The 22,756-nt window shown below is 46.7% G+C and overlaps 1 protein-coding gene across 3 annotated transcripts in view; it reads right to left on the minus strand.

Moving 5' to 3' along the window:
- Positions 1–20,358, minus strand: part of GSG1L (GSG1 like) — a 57,180-nt gene extending 36,822 nt beyond the window's left edge. Inside the window, exons 1-2 of one of the 3 annotated variants that reach the window (XM_021531205.3) lie at positions 19,516–20,353; positions 2,580–2,627 (exon numbers count right to left, since the gene is read on the minus strand). In XM_021531205.3, coding sequence (XP_021386880.2) covers positions 2,580–2,627; positions 19,516–19,816 — 349 coding nt within the window. In that variant the 5' untranslated portion in view covers positions 19,817–20,353. Of the gene's footprint in view, positions 1–2,579; positions 2,628–19,515 lie in introns of all 3 variants that reach the window. The other 2 variants (XM_021531207.3, XM_021531206.3) reach the window with 2 other exon arrangements.
- Positions 20,359–22,756: the final 2,398 nt, after the last annotated feature.

Genomic DNA, 22,756 nt, shown 5'->3' on the forward strand with positions numbered 1-22,756 from the left:
GACATCATGCAGCAACTCTAAAATTCTCCTGGAAAAAAAATTGCTGACAGCATTTCACACAACCAAAAGAAATCCTGAAAGTAAAACACTAAATGCTGTTTTGGAAAGTGTGTGGGTGATGCCACCAAGCATTCTGCACCATAATGAAGTTCCAGAGAAAGGGGATAACGCAGAAAACCACCCCACTGCCTTTAGAGCGGGCACCTTGTGCTTGCTCTGTCTGTCTGCTGGAGGGGCTCGCTGTGCCCACAGCCCTGGTGATGGAAGGCAGCAAGTGTGGGAGTCCAGAGCTTCCCTCTGGCTGCCCTGGAGGGTCTGGGACCCTGGCAGGGGTCAGGAACCCCCCTGGACAGAGCCCCCAGAGACACTGTCTGTGATCCCTGTCCATGGAAAAGAGTTTTCAATCTTACAGGATGAATTACCAGCTCTGAGTGTTTGATATCAGCAATAATTAAGTGTGGCACAGGTGCAAAAGTAAAATTTTAAGATTCTAGATTAGGGGTCCAATGGGGACAAGATGGAGGAAATTGGGTGTGTCTTGTCCTTTTTCTCCTTCTTCATGCCCTCCATGTCTCACTGTGGTGTTGGCATTTTTCTGTTGGTTCAGGCTGGGGACACACTGTCCAACGTAGGTGACAGATATTGGCACGTTCTTGTAAATCCAGCCCAGGGAGTTTCTGGTATTTAATGTTTGTAACATCCCACTGAGGGCAGAGCCCCACACGCTGCCCTGCAGGACAGAGCTGGGCAGGGCAGCAGAACATGTGAGAGATAAACAGAATAAACAACCTTGAAACCAGCACAGACCAATTATGGCTTCTGCTTTGGCAGCAGGGCAGAAAGACAGAGACTTTCTACAATCTGGGAATCATCAATACCTCAGATTCTGACACGGGAGCTTCCCTTCCCCAGCTCCTCTCACACCCCTGGCCATCCTATCTCCTCTCCTGTGTCTCTCCTTCAGGACCAGTCCTACTCCCATCCCTGGTCAGAACTTTCCAGAACTTAGAGATCCTCACTGTCGTTCTGGGAGCTGCACTAAAAAGCATGAAATGCCCCAGTGTATTACAGAAAAGTGCAGCTTTCAGCTCTGTGGCTCTCTGCCCTCCTCCTGATGATGCCTTAGGATTTTAGCTTTTATTTTTTCATATATTTGTCATCCTGCAGTGTTCAGTGTTTAACTCTAAGCTCCATGTACAGTGTGAGCTGCTGCTTCCCCATTTTGTTCAGACACAACAATTCCTCTCCTGGGAGTCAAGGACACCTCACTGCCTCAGGCCTGAGAGATGGGAACAAAAGTGAGCTGGGGGAGAGCAAACTTGGGGTAAATGCCTTCATTACCTGAAGCTGTAATTGTAAGATTAACCCCTAAATGGACCAAATTTATAAAAGTGCGAAAATCTGTGATCCATTTTCTGGGTGTAGCCCCTGGGGGGCTTCATCTGCCTAAAATGTACCTGAAGGCCCTTCAATAAACAGAACTGCTTTTTATTCCCTTAATTTTGTCTGGCCTCTGTTTTTAGATAGCCTGAAAAGGCATCACTGAGTCCTTTTGTCATGTTTTCTATCACAGAGTTTGTTTTCTGGTGGCTGCTGAGTGTTGAGCTGCTGGTTTTGTAAGAGCCTTTATGCCCCAAGGTCCCATTTGTGTGTGTGAGATTTAACTGGGAGCCCATTAGTGACACTAATCCCAGGCTTGTTCTTCCCTTATGTGCATAATTTATTTGGGTTTGCTTACAATGAATTTCACAGAGGCTCTGTGGCTGTTTCTCTCCCTGCAATATCCCTTGCTTTATTAGCAGTAATTGCCTTTCTTCCAGTTTTCCAGTGGATCAGCAATTCAGGCAAATTAAAGAAAATTGTTCCTTACACCACTTACTGCTGCTCCACCAAGCCTGGGGAAGGCATCCTGTGCTCGAAAGGTTTTGGGATTTTCTCAAGTGATCTGACAAAATATATGGGGCGTCTTGTCAGCTGGGACCAGGACAGGCTCAGTTCACTTTAATTTGAGCTCTATGCATTTTTTTTTTCCCTTATAGATTTTCAAAAGTGGGGTAAATTGCTTCTGAAAATGAAAAAAATCTCAATAATCAATTTAATTTCAATAGCAGAATGAGGAAAATGCTTGTAACCTGCTTCTGTACACTTGAATATATAACTTTTCACAAGGGTAAACCAACCAAAGAAGCATCTGGATGATTCCTTCTCACAAAGAGATATTTTGGTACTGTGGCTGTATTTTTCCAACCATAAATATCTGCATGGACTGAGGAGACCACACAGCATTTCCTTCCTCACTAGAGGAAGAAGGGAAATGTCTGTCTTACAATATAAATCTTTATTTTTCGTGAAAAAAGCCATCTGAGTTAAGATGAAATAAATGACAGCCCTGCACAAAGTGAGCAAACAGCTGCCACAACCCCTCGGTGCTGGTTTCAGCTGGCTGTGGGTGACACTGGTGACATGTGGGTCCCTGTGTGCTGGGGATGGTGCTTCCCCTGGCACTCAGGCACCAGCAGACACAGAGCTGATGCAGTCTGTAAAATGGGAGGGGAGAAGCCTTGGCTGTGTGCTCTTACCTTTTTCAGAAGCCGGGGCAAGGTCAATAAAACTTCGACATTTTTCACCTTTAAAAGAAAAGGATTATTTTAGGAGACAGAAGTGGGTTGGTGTCGCTCTGCCTGGGGTTCCTGCCCCCACTCCCACCCCAGCCTCTCCAGGAGCTGAGGTTGTGTCACACTGGGGACAGATGTTCCCTGTGCCTCCACCCAGGGACTTCCCTTGGGATGGTGGCCCGTGATGGGGTGTGGGTCACAGGGAGTGCAGGAAATCCTTCCCTGCTGCCAGCCATGGCACACAGGGACAAACATCTCAGCAGGTGGCACTGGGAGGGCACCCCGGCCTCTTTCACCCATCGCAAACACGGTGCCCAACCGGTGGGAAGAGCGATGAGCTCTGACTCCAATGATTTCAGAAGGTTAATTAATTGCTTTATTAAACTGTATTACACTAGAACTATATTACACTAGCAAGAACTATCACTAACTAACTAGAAAACCAGATTCTCTCTCCTGAGAACCCCAACACACACGTGGATCCAACTGGTCAATGAATCCAAACAGCCATCAGCAGAGTCCAATTAACAAATCACTCGTCAGTAAACAATCTCCATAGCACATCCCACATGTGCACAACAATGAGCAGCAGCAAGCGAGTTAAGAATTGTTTTTCTTCTTTCTCTGCTCCTCTCACAGCTTCTCTCAGGAAAAACCCTGAGAAAGGCAAATCTCTCTCTGTTCAGAGGACGTGTGAATACCACATTTACCCACGCTTTTGCCCTCCTTCTTCTCATCACCAGATAATGCCTGTGCCCCACCCAGTGTCCCAGGAGTATAGTATGTCACATAAGTAAGAAATTTAAATTTAAAAAATTTTAGTATATTATAAATAAGTTCAAGATAGAAAATATAAAGTATTATCTAAAATTCCTTTCTTCTCTCTTCTTCTTCCTCTTTCTTCTTAAGTTTAAGTAATATCTTATAATTAAGTAAAAATATATGAAAATATATATTAAAAATATATTAAGTATATCTTATATATAAGTATATCTTATATATACTATATATCTTATATATCTTATATATCTTATATATAACTTATATATATAATATATATCTTATATAAGTATATCTTATATACTTATATATATAAGTATATATATAAGTATATCTTATCTATTAAGTAAAAAATCTACATTACAAGTCTTTAAGAGTCAATTATTAAGTTAAAAAAATTTTAAGACTCATTTCTTAATTATGTAGTTTAATTTTAAAATAAACTTAAAAAAACCCTACAACACAAAATTATTAACCATTTTTATACTATTTTCACACATGCAAAGTCTGTGCCCCAAACCTCCCAGTGCTGGGGGGCACTGAGCTCTCCATACATAGATGTGACACACATGACTGAGACAAAACCTGAAGCACAAAGAAGCTAAGGAAATGTATAAAGGCTTTTAAAAAAGGTTTAAAAAGCAGGCAAATGCCTTGCTCTGAGCATCACAGCCTGTGCCACTCCCTCTGCTCCACTGTAAATTAAACTCTCCCTGTTTAGGACTCCACCTTTGGCCTTGCAGGAATTCTTGAGGAGTTTCTGAACAGAAAATGTATCTTAGGGTGGATGCTTTGACCTTTCTTTTTACTTCTTCAGGTAACCAAAGATGATAAAATAATTCCTCTGCCCTGGGTGCATCTCTCCACCAAGTGTATGTGTTACTTTTGGTATGATGTGCTCCAAGGTGTGCTGGCACATCTGCCAGAGGCCGTGGAATAGAGTCCATTTTGCCCTTTAAGACTTAATTATGCAAAGCAGTTAATAGGACGAGGCTGTTTTTTTTTTTTAATTAGCTTTGCTCATTTTTAATTACAAAGTTCAAAAGACTAATTTAGGAAAGGTGAGCCATTAAAAAAGAATAAAAAATGAAATGCCACAGTGATGGTGAAGTCAGTGTATTTTTTTCTTATTTGTAATTCAGTGTACATATATAGCAATATAAAGTGTTCACCTTTCTGGTGTCTTTGCTGGCAAGATTGAGATAAATGTAATCATTCAAATGATAGCTGTGCTGACATAAGAATCTATCATTATAATGCTATTATTACTGCTTTTTATTTACTTTTTGCAGTTTTAAATCCATGCTATATACACTGAGAGGTGATATGTACATAATCCGTTGTCTATGTATAAGTAGCTATAAAAGAAAAGGTTCACTTGACATTGATATGCACATTTTGATATGTCCAAGGGAAATATTTCTACTCTGTGAGTCCAGAGGACAGCCAAGAAAAGGAAGTGACACTTGGTTTGCCAAAGCACCACCTCTGTTTCCCAAGGGGTGGGCAGGGCAGGCTGTATCTGAGTGTCAGGTGAGACAGACAACCACCTTTGGGGCTGATAGATGGAAAGGGAGCTGATGGATCACAGAAATTACCAGCCCTGCACATTTCCTGTTCAGAGCAGGACTGTGACCCTTCCCACCCAAATTCTGAAACGCTCCAAAGATGGTAATGCCCATCCCTTAGTGACTCGAAGATGGACTTTCTTCCCACTCTGGTCCACTTCTGGAGAAGTGTTTCCTTATACCCAACCCAGACTTCTGTAGCTGCTCTGGCATCAATGCAGTCATCCTTTGTCTGTTTGTAGGGACATGAACAAGCCCAGCTCCCCCAGGTTCTTTACTTTAGGTTCCTGATCAAGAAATCCAGATAAGTAAGTGGACTATAAAAAATACTAAGGTGAAAGTAGAAAACATTCTCATGCAGAGCCTCTGAGTTTAAGCTATGAGGTTTTTCAGGAATTTTATTGACATAAAATCAAGGGAATATAGGGAGAATGACCTCTAGATTTGGACTTGATATAAGCAGATTAAGCAGGATTTTTTTATTCTACCATATGGATCTGTGGTTTGTGTCTGGTTTTTGTGTGTTTGGTTTTTTATTTTTTTTTCTTTTGTCAGATGTAAGTTATTACTTTTATCACAGTTTTATTTGAACCTGACTTCAAGCTGTCTCTCACTGATCATCCCTCACTTGTGCTACAGTGAATCCAAAACCACATTACTGGAGACCTTTAACAAATACCTGGCTCTCCAGAATGTTATCCCAAGACAGGCAAAGGCCTTTGCTACTAGAAAAACTGTACAGGCTGCTCTGAGAGCTGGTGGCACCTCCTGGCAAGGGACAGGGTTTCACTGTTTGATGCAGGTGCTTTATCTGCAGGACAGAAGAGAGGGTGGTCACAGGCTGCTGGGAGGAATGAGCATTCTCCTCCTCCCTCAATTCAGCTTGCCCAGAACACCATCTGTCCTCGTGGTGAGGCCTCCAGTTTAAATATCATGGACACAAAGTGCTGGAGTGTCCAGAAAAAGTCCTTTAGGAGTCCTAGCAAAAAGAATGGCTGGAGGTAGAGAAGAGCCTGATCACTTTCAATGGCTGATTGTGCCTGGCTTGCTGCTGAAGGTCATGGTAGGAAGCGTGTTCCTGACTTTTCCCTTTGTTGTTCCTGCTGCTGGAGCATTGGAAAACCCTCTTCCATTTTCAGTGGTAGCCACTGGTGGTATTTATAAAGCACAGTCACACTTGCACATGCAGACATGCATCTCACTGAGAACTGAAGATGTCAGCAGTGCTTTCACTGTTCCTCTTAGGATTTATTCTAAGTTATTTTTGGGTATCTTGTATAACTGATCTCTTAAGCCCTCTTAAGTTTAATTTTAGACTTGGCAGAGTTTATCCTGCTGTGCTGTCCTTTTCCAGATGCATCTTCTCCCATTAACCAGGCTCCTGGAGAGTCTTTCGAGAATACAGAAAGACTGTTCAGAGAAGCAACAAGAAGAGTCTCTGGGATTCATCCCCTAAGGGCCCTGCCTTCGCCCGTTTGTGGCTGTGATCCTGACAGGGGAGAAAGCCAAGGAGTGACCTCTCCTGCACTTCACTCAGGCAGAAAGAAGAGGTGGGACCTGGCTGGAATTCTCTGCACTTCTGCACAGGAGCTGTGGCCATGGACAGTGCACGTGAGGCTCTGTGAGCTCAGCAGCCCCAGGGAGCTGCTGGAGGCTGAGCAGAGAGGCTGGCCAGCACCTAAGCAGCCACAGGCAAAGCACTTGGCACCAGCTTCTCCTGTGCCTTCCCAAGGGTGAGGGAGAAACATCACCTGTCCTTGCAAACGCCCCTGCAGGGGCTCAGCTGTGCCTCTGCTGGGCTTCCCAGGGAAGGGACATGTCACAGGGATCTGCAGGACTGGGAGACAGCAAGAGTCCAAAATTTATCTGTGGCTAATTGATCCTAATTAATTAATCTAATTCTGTATGTGTGCATGTCTGTGAGTATTTGTAACTTGCTGGGGGACTTCAAATTGGAGCAGCCAGAGAGTGGGAGGAGATGCATCTGGAAAGACTGAGCTGGGGGAAGAGTCTTGTGTGGGTAAAAGATGTAGAGCCCATGAAAATATCTGAGGGACCACCAGTGTGATGCCCCCATGCACCTGAAATGGGAAGAGGTGGAGGTGTTCCAGCAGGATCTGCAGACCTGGATGGGCAGAGGAGGAAGAGGAGCGAGTCTGGTGCTGGGGGGAAGTTTCTGTGGGTGCTGATGGAGGCACAGCTCTCTCTGAGGGTCTGTGTGGTCAGAGACATCAGGGTCAGGCTTGCACATGTGTGTGTGTCCAGCCTGGATGGGAAGGGCCCAACAGCAAACATGTGAAGGAGAAAGAATTCCCTGGGACTTCTTTAAGCTTCCTGGGATCATGCTCAGCATCCTCTCAGACAAACTCCCTGGGACTTCTCCCATCCCGTGCAGCTGGAGCAATATATGAAAACCCAAATTCCCCCAAGTTCAATCCTACCAGAAAATCGAGACAAACAGGCCCTAAAGAACCATCAGGTCCCACAGTTTGCTCGCTCCAAGGCACTGCCCTGCCCTGCCCACACTGTGGGTACATCACACATGCCTGCCTGTGGCTTCCAGCGTGGAATTCCTCCCTGGGCCCCTGGAATTATAAATGTGCACAGGGCAGCTGAAAGGCAGGCCCAGGTGCACAGAAATTGGGTTTGAACTCCAGCACACAGATGTTCATCCAAGCCCTGGGTGCCCTCTGCCTTCAAGCCTTTGGGAGACTCATGTTTTACTTCTCCCACCTAAAAGGTTTGTTTGCTCCTGTCCTCAGGACCTCACACAGGCCAGGAGCCTGCTGCTTTAGACTGGAAATGAGGAAGAGGGCAGAGAAACCACCAAAAAAAGCACTTCAAGACAATATTCTGTTTCTAACATGGCTGTTGTCATAGCAAAAAGCAGAATATGATCTTCTGGGTCCTACTTATTGATCCTGCATTCCCAAGTTCTTTTGTCTCTGAACCAGGGGTAAATGCCTGATTAATAATGACAGCAGCAAAATAAAAACAACCCTGGAAAAACCCTACTTTGTATGTCTTGCAATGACACAGTTTGAAAATATTCACGTTAAATAAATTGACTTAAAAGAAATCTGGTAGTCCTGGCTGAACTCTGTTATAACTCTGCTTTTCATCTTGCAAAAAAAAAAAAAAAAAAAGAAGAAGAAAGAAAAGCTGTCTGTATCTACTTACTCTGCATAAAATTTTACGAGTTCAAAAGTGCAGTTATGATGGAAATTTAAATGATTAAATTTCTTTTAAACAACATTCCCTTTTAGTAACACCCTGGCTCCCAGCCTACGACAGACAAGGTCCCCTTTTTTCCCACTAGTCCCTAACACATCTTTATCTCTCCAATTATATCTGGAGTCATGTGATTCTGATGAGATCCCACATCATCTACTGAGAGTAAAATCATTGTATTTGTCTAAAAAAAGATATAACCCTCAAGGGATCCCAGCCTAGACGAGGCTGAGGACTCCAACACAACTTCAGTGAAAAAAAGTACTACATGAGGGAAAATACAGGTTAATAGGCTCACTCAAACAGAGTTGTATTGGGTTAATTACCAACTGAAATATTCAAGCTTTGATTAAAGTCATCTAAGAGTACTTAATTGACTTTTTTTTCCTAATGAAAAATAGAGTGTTAATCTGTAAAATCAACATTTTTCAGTTGACCCTATTGATTTTGCTGGAGTGATATTTTCTTCTGGAAGATAAACAAGCTTACACAGAACTGCACAAAAATATGTCTTGAACTATGCAGATAATTATTTTCTCTTCCTTTGACAGCTGCCACTCATTGCTGCTGCCCATCAACGTTTCTTCTACCTCTGAATATCTTGAGAATTTGCCCAATTTCTCAGCGATTACTCACAGCCTGTATTGCCTTTAGGATCTCTTTTAAACCTGAATGCTGTGCTGCTGTTCTCCTTCAGCAAACCCAATCCCTTCCAGCTTCCTACGTCTCAAAGTGGGAAAATGTAAAGCTTCCCACTTTTCCATTTCAGGCTTGCACTTCTCCTCAGTTTGCACATTCCCAAAGGAATGTTGCTAATTTTACCCCAGAGGTCCCATTCCCACGGTGGGGTTCCCTCCTGGGGGGTTGGAGCAGGGAAGGGCTGTGCAGGGCAGGGAGTGTGGGCAGGGCTGGGAATGCTGCTGGTGCTGCCTGGGACTATGCCATGGCAACTGCTCATTCCAGGCTGCAACTCTCCCTGATGTGAGAAATCTTAGCCAGCATCTCAAAGCAAACATCTCCACGGGCTGCTCTCAAATCACGTCTAATTGAAAGCCAGCCAAGTCACAAGATTCAGCTGATTATCTTGGTAAGACCTGAAGGATGTGTACACACATCCATCATTTGGAGAGCTGGGAAGGAGTTTGGGTTTCCAAGTGATTGTGAAAATCGGGGGAACAGCAGTGCTGAGGGAGGTTTTCAATGATTTTGGTGTCAAATTAGAGCTGACTTCATTAAATCAAGGAGCTCTGAGTTGATTTAAGCATTTGAAACTGTAGAATGGGGAGGGGAGGGTTTCACCTGCTCATCCCAGAGGTGACACACTGTGCTGACCCTGAACCAATGTAAATACGCCAAAGTAAATTAGATATTGTCAGTCTAGGATCCCTGAGACACCCAGAAAACTGGGAAAGACAAAGCCCAATGCTCTTCACAGAGGATGTAGCCGCTGTATGTCCCTCACCGTATGAAGTCTTTCCTTCTCCTGTCCTCCTGTGCCTGCCCTGGCTGCTCTTTGGGTTTAGATGTCCTGTTTTTCCAGGCAGGACCCCCTGGCTTGGGGTATGGAAACAGGTAATTTAACCTTTTTTCCATGACTTTTAAAGGAAATGAACTGCAGCACACTGGAAATGAATATCCAGTTTTGAAATCAAGTGAAGAAAGTCATGCTTGCATTTCCTCTTGTGAACCTTATTCCCAAGCATGTACCAAATAACTTTGAAACAAATTCTCATTAGTGTTTTCTGTCTGCCTGGGAGATGCACAGTGAAATTATGCTGTATGGTGAGGTTTTTTGGTCTCTCCAAACCCGGTGAGTCTAAGCATGGTGAAATATCTCTGCCTCTCAACTGATTTTCCACATTGTGAGCATGGTTTGAATCCTTTTTGTAGCCAAATGGAAAGTGAAACACAGGCAAGTGGATTTTGTTTGTCTGTGGCTATTCTACAAGCCATGTCATTTCATAGTAATTGCATCTGCTTCTTATTGCACACTGGCTTTTGTATTCCTTCCTAGTCTAGATCAGCAGAGATTCATACTGCCTTTTGGTTTAGCAACAAGAACACTGATGTTACACCAATTTGTGACTAGCAGAGGGTCCTGCTTTCAGCAGCCCCATTCCCTGCTATCCTGGTTTCAGCAGGGATAGAGTCAATTTGGTCCCTGCAGCAGGGACAGGGCTGAGTGTTGGGCTTAGGATAACAGTGCTGACAACACAGAGCTGCTTCGGGTGCTGCTGAGCAGGGCTTGCCCAAGTCAAGGACTTTGCAGTGCCTCGTGCTCTGCCACTGAGGAGGTGCACAAAAAGCAGGAGGGGGCATGGCCAGGACAGCTGACCTGAGCTGGCCAGGGGGATATTCCAGACCTTAGAATGTGATGCTCAATGTGTAAATTGGGGAGAGTTGGCTGGAAGCTGCCAGGTGCTGCTTTGGGCTGGGCTGGGCAGCAGTGAGGAGCTGCACTGTGCAACACTTTTGAGGGGGGGTTTAGTCCTCTCTCTCCTCTTTATTTTCATTACTTCTTGTTGTTGTATTTTACTTTATTGCAATGATTAAGGTGTTCTTTTCTCAACCCACTGGTGCTGCCTTTCTCTGGCTCTCCTCCCCAGCCCGTTGGGGCAGGAGTGAATGAGGGGCTGAGCAGCACTTAATTATCAGCTGTTAAACCACAACAACCTGTACATCCCAGTTGTGAGATCTGCCAGCCAGCCAGTTCTCCTAACCCCAGGTAAGGAAAGCTTTAACATCAGGATTGAGTCTGGTGTAATTTAAAACCCACGGGGATACCATGGTGATTGATCTTCCATCCCTTATGCATTTCCTCAGCCCTGAAAGCATCTGCTCATATTTTGCACTGACACTGGGGTAAGGCATCTCAGTTCCCTTTGAAATCCGGGACCTGTGTGTTAATCTTCCAGCACTTTGAAGTTTATCCCATTTGCAAGGAGCTACCAGAACTCCTCAGATGTTTCATTTGAGGCTACTGGGTTAAATGGCTGAGAACAGACACATCCAAACACTCATGAGGAGCAGTAACATATCTAATAAGGAGTAGTTAGCTGCCTGGTCCCTGACTTTGCTCCGTGATGAGGCTCAGCCTGCAGGGCCTTTATGTCCATGTTTTATGGATGATAGATGTTCACACAGCTAGTGTGCCCAGCAGGATCAGGAGGACCTAAAATCCGAAACTCCCAGAGCACCGCAGACACAAAATATCCCCAACGTGCTATAAAAACCTGAATGTCTGCAATAAAGCAATCACCACCACAGAAATCACAGCTATCATGTACCACAGGAAGGGAGCAAGAGTTCTTGTGAGGAACAGGAATAAATCTGTAAGCTCCTATGGCCAGACCTATCGCATCCTGAAAGCAAAATACCAGGGATTTGTTAGGAGGAGTTCACAAGTGCTTTTCTGCAATGGATCCTTCCCATGCTGTAAAGGAAGGCAAAAATTTGTTACTCTCCCTGTTATCTAGCCTGAGGGAGATTTCCCTTCTGATCCCAAATTAGATCATCAGTTTAATGTTCAGTGCATGAGCAGCCATACCAATTAGATCCTGAGCAGCTGTAATAATGTCAGCAGTGGCTGAGCAGCCTCCTCACACACTGCCTCCACCTGGAGCCAATTTCTGCTGCTTTAGATTAGAGAAGGCATTAAAAGCTCCAGGAAACGTGCTGGGCACCAGTCAGCAGCTATTTTCCCCTTGGCTCCCACTGGTGCCCAGCAGCTCCCCCAGGGCAGGGATGTCACGGAGCAGGCAAAGAAGGCTCCTCCCAGACCTCCTCAAACACCAGCACATCAGCTATGCAGGACTCACTCCAAGCCTTCTCGTGCCAAAAATGTTCCTCTTCTCTCCTGCAGATCTTCCTGGCATTTTGGAAGGCTCCATTTCAGCCCGTGGGTTTCCTTTGCTCACACTGCCCTCTGTGGAGGTGAGGTCCAGGCACACTCTGAGGGAACCTGTCCTTGGATTGTCACTTTTCCCCCTCGATTATGAGTTACTGAAGTCATATTATTTTCTTTATCCTTACAAGTGTAAGGTATCACTGCATCCCCTCTAGCTCTTCAGTCTGGTACACTACACAACACCAGCTTTCTTTTCTTGTAGGAGATTCTCTTTTCCTAAACAACCTTGGAAATCCCACTCTGCACCTATTTTACCTTCCCCTTTTTCTTACCATACCCATGCACCATGGCATTTACAAAACACACTGGTGTCGCCTGTGGTGCTGATTTTTCCCTAGAATAACCTCATTTTTTATGTCACAGCATTTGGCAGCTCCCAGCCACCCCACAGACAAACAATTTGGCCCCCAACTTGGTTCTTATCTTCCCCCTGCAACTGGCACCTACCTGTGACCTCACAGAGCTTTAGGCATCTGGTGCTTTTAACCTTCTTTAAAATGTAATGCTGTTCTTACAACTCTGTCAGGCCAGCTCACATTTTCAGTTAGGCAGAAAAATCTCTCCTCTGTAATGCCAATATTCCCAGATTTTGTGTGCCATGTATGTAAGAGGCGTACTCAAAGCAGGATTATTCTCTTCAAATTAAAACTTCTGTGTTGGGAATTGCAAGGTCTTAGACAGATTCTCTTTTGGCCAGTGAGGCAAACACGTAATCCCAGGGCTCGGCTGATCCCCCAGGAGGAGCAGTGGAACCTCCCAAGGAGGGCTCCCTGCTCTCTGTAATGAGGATGTTGATCAGTTTGGGCACAGACACCTCTGTTTGCTGATGGCCACGGGCTGGCTGCAGGATTCATCTCGCCTTTATTTTTTTAGGTGACACAAATTGTATCCCTAGCTCTTTTTTTTTTTTTTTTTTTCCCTAGGTTGCTAATCAGTCCCAAAAGCAAATTTGAGGACAACTAGATACATCTGGTCTCCATTGGGATAATTCTCCCTTTTGTATTACTTGCCACAGTCTCCTTGTACGACTGTTCTTTAGTCAGTTTACAATTTATTTATCCCAATGATAATCAAGAAAATAAAGTAAACTGCAATACAGGTTGATGCAAAAGGCCTCCCTGCTCCACTGTCTTTGTGTTGTCTCATGTGACAGATATTTTGGGAAGCCAATGACAGATATTTAGAGAAGAACAAAGGGGTGGGCACAGGGTGATTGTGCTCCTGTGCTCCCCTTGTCACACCAGTACTGCAGCAGCAGTTTGGGGATTGCTCTAAAATCATCTTGTCAGTAACAGGAATGGAGGTTTGCTCTCTGCATCCATGCAATTCCCAATTTTGGCCTTCTCAACATTCCCTGGCAGGGACCTCTGCAGGAAGGAGTATTTATTTTTGTCTGTTGTGCCTTTTTGCTCTGGAATCATGGGAGCAGTCAGTGGTGTGTGTTGTCTGAGCTCTGTCATTGTCACTTGATCCTCACCAATGGGACATCTCTGTGCCCTGGGCCTTCTGTCCAGCCTGGAGATCAGGTGTTCACTGCTCCCCAGTGTGGAGCCTTCCTGCCTCTCTCTCTGCTCTCACCATCCTCCTCACTCTCTGCAGCTCTTCTGGAAAGAATTTTCACTTGGACATTCCACCAAATGTTTTTTTTTTTTTGCAAATCCACAGAGATTGGGTCTAATCCATTACCCTTGTCTGAGGAGTGATTCATCTTGGTAAATGATTTACCTCTAATAAGCCCATAACTTTGATAAAACCTATTTGTTGCCATGCAATAAGTGCTTTCTCAGATAACTGTCCTAAAATCCCTGGGTCAAGTAGCCTGTACAATTTTTTTCCACTTTTCTTTAAAATAGTGATGTACAGATTCTTCTTAACCTTGCATTTTCATGTACCAATTATTTCAACATCCTCAGATGGAGATTATCCTAGCCCCCTGGGTTCAGTTCCTCTAGCACTGGAAATTTTATCTTTAATACAGAGCTCTACCTCCTCCATTTCTTTTACCACTCTTTCCTTCCTAACAATTTATAAGTAACGATTTTTACATTCCAGTCATGCGAATAAACCTGCCAGGTTTCAGTCATGCCAATTATATTGTATTTCTCATAATCCAGCAAGAATTCCCAAGTCCTCCTGCTTTTAATTATATACTCACAAGGTACTTCTCCCCAGCCCCTCTCTGGGCAGGCACCTGTGGTGAATCACTGTCATGTGTGATGATCACAGGGGTGGGGGACAGAGGTGTTGCAGAGCCACTCTGCAGCTGTGAAAGGCTGTGGCAAGTTCTGCTGTTTATGGCACAGATTTACTTATTTCTGCAGGAGAAACCTCTCTCCCTCTCTGGCTTCTCCTCAAGGCACGTTCAGAGCCCACACTTCTGACCAGTTTTGATGTTTACATCCGATCTAAATTCCACTCTCCCGTTTCCTCCTTCAGGAGAAATAGGTGGCATAGAGCACACAAAGGGCTACAGACCCCTTGCCCTCCAAAAAATTCGATCCAAACCCACAAAACAAGCCATGCATACCTATTCCTGCTCTCCTGGTTCTGGGGAGCATGGTGAGCATCCTTGTTTATTTAATGGGACAGTACTGTCAAAAGGCAGCTGGGCAGCTGCTCTTCCCCTCTGGCTGTGGGTGTTAATACTGAGCTTGTCTGTTCACTGGCAACTAAAGCAAGGTCTGAGTTCATGGGTTTTTCTGTTAACAATAAAGCAAACACACAATTGAGCAAAACTGGCTGACTTTTCATTGCTTCCAAGCAACTCAAAATACTTCCTACTCTCAAACCCCCCTTTAGAATGTGATATGCCACCTTGCCTACTTAATGTGTTAATTTTTTCATGGCGTGTGTGTTCTTGAGTCATGGAACCCACCAGCAGGTTCACCACTGCTGCTGTCAGTGCAGCACTTTTGTGATGCCTTGTGAGGTGCCCAAGCACAGACTGCATGTGTGCAACAAGATACAAGCTCAAAGTCACAGTTAAAAAGAAATGAAATGCTGGTGAGCTTGGCTCTGAGACATCTGGCCCTGGCCAAGGAGTTCACAGCCCAGGAGGAGGCTCCAGGTGCAGCCTGGGAGGGCAGAACAGGGCTCCTGAGCAGCACAGTCTGCAGAGCTTTATCCTCACCCCCTTCTGAGGCTGGGTGTGTGGTGCTCCTGCAGAAGGCACCTCCACCTGTGTGGCATCCAAAGCACTGAACCCACTCTGAAAGGGAGAACCTCTTTCTGGCAGACTGGGATTCAGCACACTTTTGAGTCAGAAATTGTGCTAAATAATTACAGGACTCCCCCATCAATGAAATAGAAATGCTCCAGTCCCTCTTTTCCCAGAGGGGATTCACAATTACATTTCTCAGGTACTAAATGCTTTTTGAATTCTTGAGCTGTCCTAGACATGCTGGATAAAAATAAACTCTAGATTCACAAATTATTTCAGAAATAATCACAGCATTCAATCTCTGTTAGAGCTGTCAGTGGAAACCAGAAACTGGCACCAAGAGGCAGGCACGCTCCACTGGGCTCTGCACAGAGAGGATGGCATGCTGCTTGCACCTCAGCCTCTGGAATCTAAATGCACATTGCAGATAAACAGTGGCAAGAAGACACTCAAAATTTTGTTTGCTTGCTGCCTAAATGCCACTTTAAGGTGTGACTGAGTCCCAGCCCCTCCAGCCAACTGGGAGCCCTGGAATCCTGTTCCCTGCAGCATCAGCCTGCTGGGAGCTGCTCCTGTTGGCACTACAAGATGTGCTGTGTTGCAGCTGCACCAGTGCAGGGAGCAGAAAGTTTTGACAGTGTGGCTTGAGGAGAAAGAAATCAGAAGCCTGGTGGCTGGAGGAAGAATGTGACTCGTAGCTGTGAAAGTTTGGAGGCTCTGGAGAGTTTTGGCAGTGCCACAATCACACAGTGAGCTCCTGGCATTGACATGTGCCTGGTGGGATCCAGCACAGAATCACAGAGGACCCTGCATGGAAAGGGACCCACAGGGATCATCAAATCCAGCTCCTGGCCCTGCACACACACCCCAACAATCCCACCCTCTGCCTTAGGGTGCTGTGCAGACACTCCTGGAGCTCTGGCAGGATCAGTGCTGAGACCCTGGGCAGCCTGATCCAGTGCCCAAACACCCTCTGGGTGAAGAACCTTTTCCCAGTATCCAACCTAAACCTGTCCTGACACAACTTGAGACCATTCCATTGGATCTTGTCACTGTCACAACAGAAGAGACCAGTGCCTGACCCTCATGAGTAAGTTATAGACTGTGATGAGGTCTCCTCTCACGCTGCTTAAATTCAGACATCAGTGAGTCAGGGAGGAATCAGGGATGGGATGGGAGCTGTGGGAACGGTGCTGACCATGGGCTCTGGCCATATGTTCTGCTGACAAAGTGTGAGGCTGGGAGTGACTGTGGAAGGGACTTTGCCTGGAGCAAGGCTGCTGCTGCAGCCACTTCAGAGTGCTGCTGGTAGAGCTTTAAGACAGATGCTATTGACAGTGTACAGTGCATTTGAGCTGGGCATTTTGACTAAATTAATCCATCACTATTTAACCGTATTAATACAATGCTATTTAACACACAGCCATGACTGTGTGACTTGTGATGCCTGCAGGGCTGGGCTCAGCAGGTGTGCTGAGGATGGGGATGAGCCTCTGGGGTGGATTCCTCACAGGGAGATTGAGTGGGGGCTGTCTGTGTAAGCACAACCCTGTGCTGCTGGGCTGGGGCTGGTGCCTCGGGGCCCTGCAGCTCAGATAAAAAGATCATCAGTCAGGCTGCAAAAGGCCATGACAACACTCTGACAGTCTGGCATTACAAAGCCATCAGTCTGAGTGAAGAGCTGTCGGGTATTTTATGTTGGCACTATTAGGGACAAATTTAGACCCGTGTCCATTACATTGTTCCTGTCCTTCCCAGGAGAAGATATGGTAAATCTGAAAGAGGCAGCTGTCTGTCTAAGCCAGTATATCCCTGTACCTACCTGCCTGGGTTATTTCCAAAGGTTGGTCACTTCTAGTCTGCAAACTGAAGAGTTTCAGATAAGAGGAAACACTCACTGAGCTGCTGTGGGGGTGTGGGGAGGGAGAAGCAACCCCTTCTCTCCTGCTTTCACCATAACTTTTTAAAGCTGGCTTCCAGCTCTCTCCTGAAATCACCCACTACAGCACAGCTTTGTTTACCCGGTACAGAATAGATCACTGTTTCTCTTCTCCCACAGATAACTCACTTTTCTGAGTGGGCTAGAGTCACACAGTTACAACTTCTATCACACATAAATCTGGACTTGGAAAGATTTCAGTATCTGCCAGAAATATGGGCATCCTTGATCATGCCAACCCCAGCTAAGATGCTCAAAAAGCCAGAGATTCTTAGGCTGCTCACTCAGGCTGCTGTGGCCTAAGCTGATTCCCAAATCAGTAAGACAAATAACCTTTTTTTTCCTGTGTTTTTAACATCAAGATTGTTGCTTTGGTGCTCTCATTTCAGCCTGGAGCTGTTGCAGTCCCAAGGCTGGAGTTCATGAACTTTCCTTTTTTAACATTAAATTGAGTTTTAATAAACAACTAATTCTGCAAGTACTCTCCTCAAAAACACCGGGGAGAATACACAACCCCTTGAGATGAAACAGGCTGTGAGCACTTCCCCAGGTTTGCCCCATTTAATAGTACATTCTCACAGAGAATTCTGTCAATTTTACCAGAATTCAACCCTAAACTTCCCATTGCTCAAGGGGCTGTGTTCTCAGGGACATAACACATCCGTGGTTAACTGTTCCTCTCTCCCAGCAGTGAAGAACCAACTCCCTGATCTACTCCTAGGGCAATGGCAAGATGGGATGGGATGGGAACAGCCCAGTGAGGAACAAGTATCCACAACCCATCATCTCATACTGAGTCACATCTGTAAACTATTTTTCAGTCACATAATCTAGGAAAGAGCTCTTTTGGTGGATATTAGCTCTAGCAGACAGCTCTGGGAGTAGGGGCTGTCAGTTTGCATCTGCTGAGATTTAAATTGGTCCCAGGGCAGCTGCCTGCCATCCACCCTCCAGTGTTTTATTCCTTGGGAAATGCCAGGCTACAGCAGAGGAAATGAATGCACTGATAAGCTGGAGAGATGTCTTTTTGAGTGCTTCCCAGCAAGTAAACGGCTGAGCAGGGAACAGAAATGAGCTTTCTTGTGCCCAGTTGAGCCCTTTAACTGCATTTCTCTGTTCAATAAACACACACCCCAGGGAGGGCTGGCGGGCGGTCATTGACTTCAGCGAAGAGCAGAAAAGAGGCAAAAGCTGGTAAAACCCGTGGCCTCTGTGCTGCCCCTGCCAGGCAGCCCGCTGGCCTGGGGGCGATTGCTGTCAGGGGCTGCCGGGGGAGCCTCCGTGCGCTGCGGGAGCGCTGCGGGAGCGCTGCCCGCTGCCCGCTGCATGATACCCGCTGCCCGCTGCCCGCTGCATGATACCCGCTGCCCGCTGCCCGCTGCATGATACCCGCTGCATGATACCCGCTGCCCGCTGCCCGCTGCATGATACCCGCTGCCCGATGCTCTCTGCCCGCTGTCCTCTGCCCGATGCTCGCTGCCCGATGCTCTCTGCCCGATGCTCTCTGTTCGCTGTCCTCTGCCCACTGCCCGCTGCCCAATGCCCGATTCCCACTGCCCGATGCTCTCTGCCCGCTGCTCTCTGCCCGATGCTCTCTGCCTTCTTCCCGATGCTCTCTGCCCAATTCCCGATGATCTCTGCCCGATGCTCTCTGCCCGCTGCCCTCTGCCCGATGCTCTCTGCCCAATTCCCGCTGCCCTCTTCCCGATGCTCTCTGCCCGCTGCCCGATGCTCTCTGCCCGCTGCCCGCTGCCCGATGCTCTCTGCCCGATGCTCTCTGCCTCCTGCCCGATGCTCTCTGCCCTTTTCCCGATGCTCTCTGCCCAATTCCCGATGCTCTCTGCCCGATGCTCTCTGCCCTCTGCCCGATGCTCTCTGCCCGATGCTCTCTGCCCAATTCCCGATGCTCTCTGCCCGATGCTCTCTGCCCGATGCTCTCTGCCCGCTGCCCGATGCTCTCTGCCCGATGCTCTCTGCCTCCTGCCCGATGCTCTCTGCCTCCTGCCCGATGCTCTCTGCCCTCTTCCCGATGCTCTCTGCCCAATTCCCGATGCTCTCTGCCCGCTGCCCGCTGCCCGTGTGCCCGGGCTCACACGCGGCTGCTCCGGGGCTCAGCCGGAGAGCTCAGAGCCTGCAGCAGGCAGCAGGTAAACAAGCAGATCCCTGCCCTCGCACAAACAGGTTGCTTTTCAACACAGAACTGTTAAACCCCCGCCTCTCTCCGCTGCTCTAAGGTACGGCACGGAACCCGTCGCTTATCACGCCGAGGCGAGCACAAAGCAACGCAGGCCGGGAGGAAGTTGTTTTATACTTACCAGCAGCATTGATATTTTCCTCACAGGAGTACCAGATCCCAGTGTGGAAATACCTGAAAAGGAAGCGGTCATCTCCCGTCTCCCAGCTGTAATGAACCACATTCTGGTTCGTCTCATTTGCAGTCTCATTCCCGCCGTAGTTGAGGCAGTTTGTCTTCTTCTCTTTCCCACAGCTCGGCTTGGGGACCCTCTGTGTGCCCTCACACCAGTGGGTCGTGATAAAAGCTGTTGTAGAGAAGAGGAGAGCCATCAGATTCAGACTCACTGCTAGCAGGGCTCTGCATCTTCGATTTGTCTTCATGGTAAATCCGCCCTCCCTCCCCCTCCTGCTGAGAGAAGAAGTCAAAGGGGTTTGTTTTATTTGGGAGGGGGGGGTGGGTTTCAAAGCCTCTCACGATTCAGAATCCAGTTGTCCAGGCATCAAAACTCTCAGCTTCTTCCAATCTGCTGCTGGAGCGGTGAAGGAAGCTCTGCAGCCACACTCCCATCCTTCCCCTTCACTTGAAACCCTGCCTTTGTTGGTTAGAGCAGCAGCTGCCGGCGCGGCAGCGGGGCCGATCTCTCGCAGCCGCGGAGCTTCAGCGCGCTGAGGGGAGCGGAGCGGCTCTGCCTCCCGAGGAGCCCCAGAGGCGAGTGAACATCTGCTCGGGCACCGCACATCATCCTCCCGAGGGGCTCCGCAGCCTCCTCCGCCGGGAGACACCTGCAGGCTGCCAGGCTCGCTGTCCCCTGCTCCCGTAGGATGGGCAGGAGCGGCTCAGCGTGCGGCAGGAGGAGGCAGGGACACAGGGACAGCTGCCACCCGCTGCCACCGTGCCCGGCACTCGCAGCCCGCTACAGCACGCCGGGCTGGGGGAGGCGTCACGCCTCGGTCCTGAAAAGAATTATTATTATTATTAAGATTATTAGTGTGCGCAGCCCTGAAAGGCGTTTTTGGTATACCCCGGAATAGAGATTGGTCCAGGAGGAGGAGAGATGGAGCGGTACTTTGGCATTTCTGCTCTGAGCTAGAGAGTAGTAAATCCAGGGCTTGATTCTGCTTTTGGCATAATGGTGAAAATCTCTTTCTTCAGAGGCTTGCTCTGGCAGCCCCAGAGGAATTTAGGTTTGAGTGTGTGATGTGTGAAACCCCTATCTTTCACAACACCAAGTGGAGCCCCTTGCCCGGGCTTTTATTCCCAGACACAGCTCTTGCAGATGATTTGGTTGAAGTGAATCTGGAGGAAATTCTGTAGGTCCTGCTTTGTGCCGACAGAACTAATTAGAGCAAACCCTGGGCTTTATTCACCAGATGGCAATGCCGAGAGCAGGGAGCAGTTAATACTCAATATCCCATTTCCAAATAGAAGTGTATTGTCCTCTCACAATGTCCAGCTGGCTCGTAGAGTTTCTGACCCCTCTGCACATTGCTCAGAGCTCTCTGCTGTGTGCTGAGTGCCCTGAGGAGCAGAGCACCTGAGGGTGCACGAGACCCCGTGCCCAGCACTGGGGCTGGCCACACTTGTCACACCATGGTTCTGTCCCTTGGTGGATGAACACAGTTTTCTGTGGTGAAGAAGCTGTTTGTGCCTTCTGAGTGGTATCTCCTTCCAGCCTAGCTTGGACATCCTGCAGGGGCCATGGGGGTGGTCTCTCAGAGCAGCCCAGCAGTGGCTTTCCCTGGAAATATCCACTATTGGAAATATTCCACACTGGAAATGTCCAGTATTCTGGAAATATCCATGTAGCCCAGCAGGCTGACACTGACAGGCAGAACAGTGCTCATGGAGCCTCCAGCAGAGCTCGTGCTGTGCTTTGCTGCCTGCACACAGGACATGGGGGGCAGCTTCTCCAGCTCCTCGAAAAAGCCAGGGAGGATGAGGTGAAATTTCTCCTTAAGTCTTCCAGGACCTGTTCCTGCCCTCCTGATGCCCCCTCACAGGTAGCCACAGGACTCATGGCTCTTTTTGGTGCCTGTCCCAAATGTCTGAGCCCAACTGCTGATGAGATTTTCCACTATTTTTACACTCACTTGGCTTTGGTAATTTTTTGTTATAAAGAAACCGAAAAGTTAATAGAAAACTTTTGTGAGAAAACTCACAGGGCTCTGTGAGAGCAATTGTGATGGCAACTCTGTAAATTTGGTGAAATAACTTTGTACCCAAGAGGTTTTGCTTTGCCTGCTCCTGCCTGTGCCCGATGGGTGCCACCTCCTCAGTGCCAGGTTTTCCCTGTGCTCTGCTCTAGCAGAGTGCCTCTCCTTTTCCTGTTGGAATTTCATAGCACCTCTCCCTGTCCCAGCCGTTGCAACATTACATCTTGCAGCTAAATAATCGACATTCTTTCCTTGGTTTTAATTGCATTAATTGTATTAATTGTCCTAAACCAGGACACCAAGAAATCGAGGTGATAGCTATTCAGAGGATCACAGGATTATTACTTTAATTATTTTTCTGTTTAGGACATTTACTCAGTAATGCATTTGTGGTGTTACTGTATTTCTCAGGGTTATCCACTTGCTAAGAGGAATAAACAAAGCACTTGAAACTTTGACAGAAAGCCTTCATAAGAAAGCTGGTGCTGTTCTTCAGGACTGTCTTTCAAGTGGCTGCCAGCATCTGAATCATCACACTTCTCCAAGTGTGAATATAGGTCTTTACAGCTCTTTTCTCACAATTTTTTTCTGTCTATTGCCTTGTGCATTGTGTTTGCTGGCCTGCAGCACCAATGCCTGCACAATCTGCTTCTCCCTGTGCCCAACTCCCTGAGGGGTAGGCATCCAAGGCTTTTGTTTTCTGGGATAATTTTGCCCTAAATGCTTGTTACATTTTGTTTTTACTCCTAATCCTAACAGATATTTCTGTTTCTGTTCCTCCTTATCTTCTTAATTCTTGTTTTTCAGACTGGCAGAGCTGTTGGGAACCAACATAGTTGCAGTAAATTTAAAAATATAAGAGGCCAAATAAAACAGAAATTTGGTTTGTATTGTGATACAGAGCTTTTAGAATCTTAAGAATTTTAAAAAAACTGAACACAAAGTAAAGTAGGCTCAGAGAGAGTCAGAGAATTTTTAATATGAATTTTCTTTTTCCTAAAGGAAACCAGTTTTTTTTTTCATTGTTGGGATTACTTGAGAACTATTGAGAACTATTCTGTGCTTATGCTGTAATACTCCAATAACTTCTCTTTATATAATCTCTGTTCATCAGATTTGTTGTGTATAAAAATGGAAAGATCATGCATATGTTGCAGAAGGCAGTTC

Source organism: Lonchura striata, chromosome 16, assembly GCF_046129695.1.
Source record: "Lonchura striata isolate bLonStr1 chromosome 16, bLonStr1.mat, whole genome shotgun sequence".
In the NCBI taxonomy this organism is placed as follows: Eukaryota; Metazoa; Chordata; class Aves; order Passeriformes; family Estrildidae; genus Lonchura; species Lonchura striata.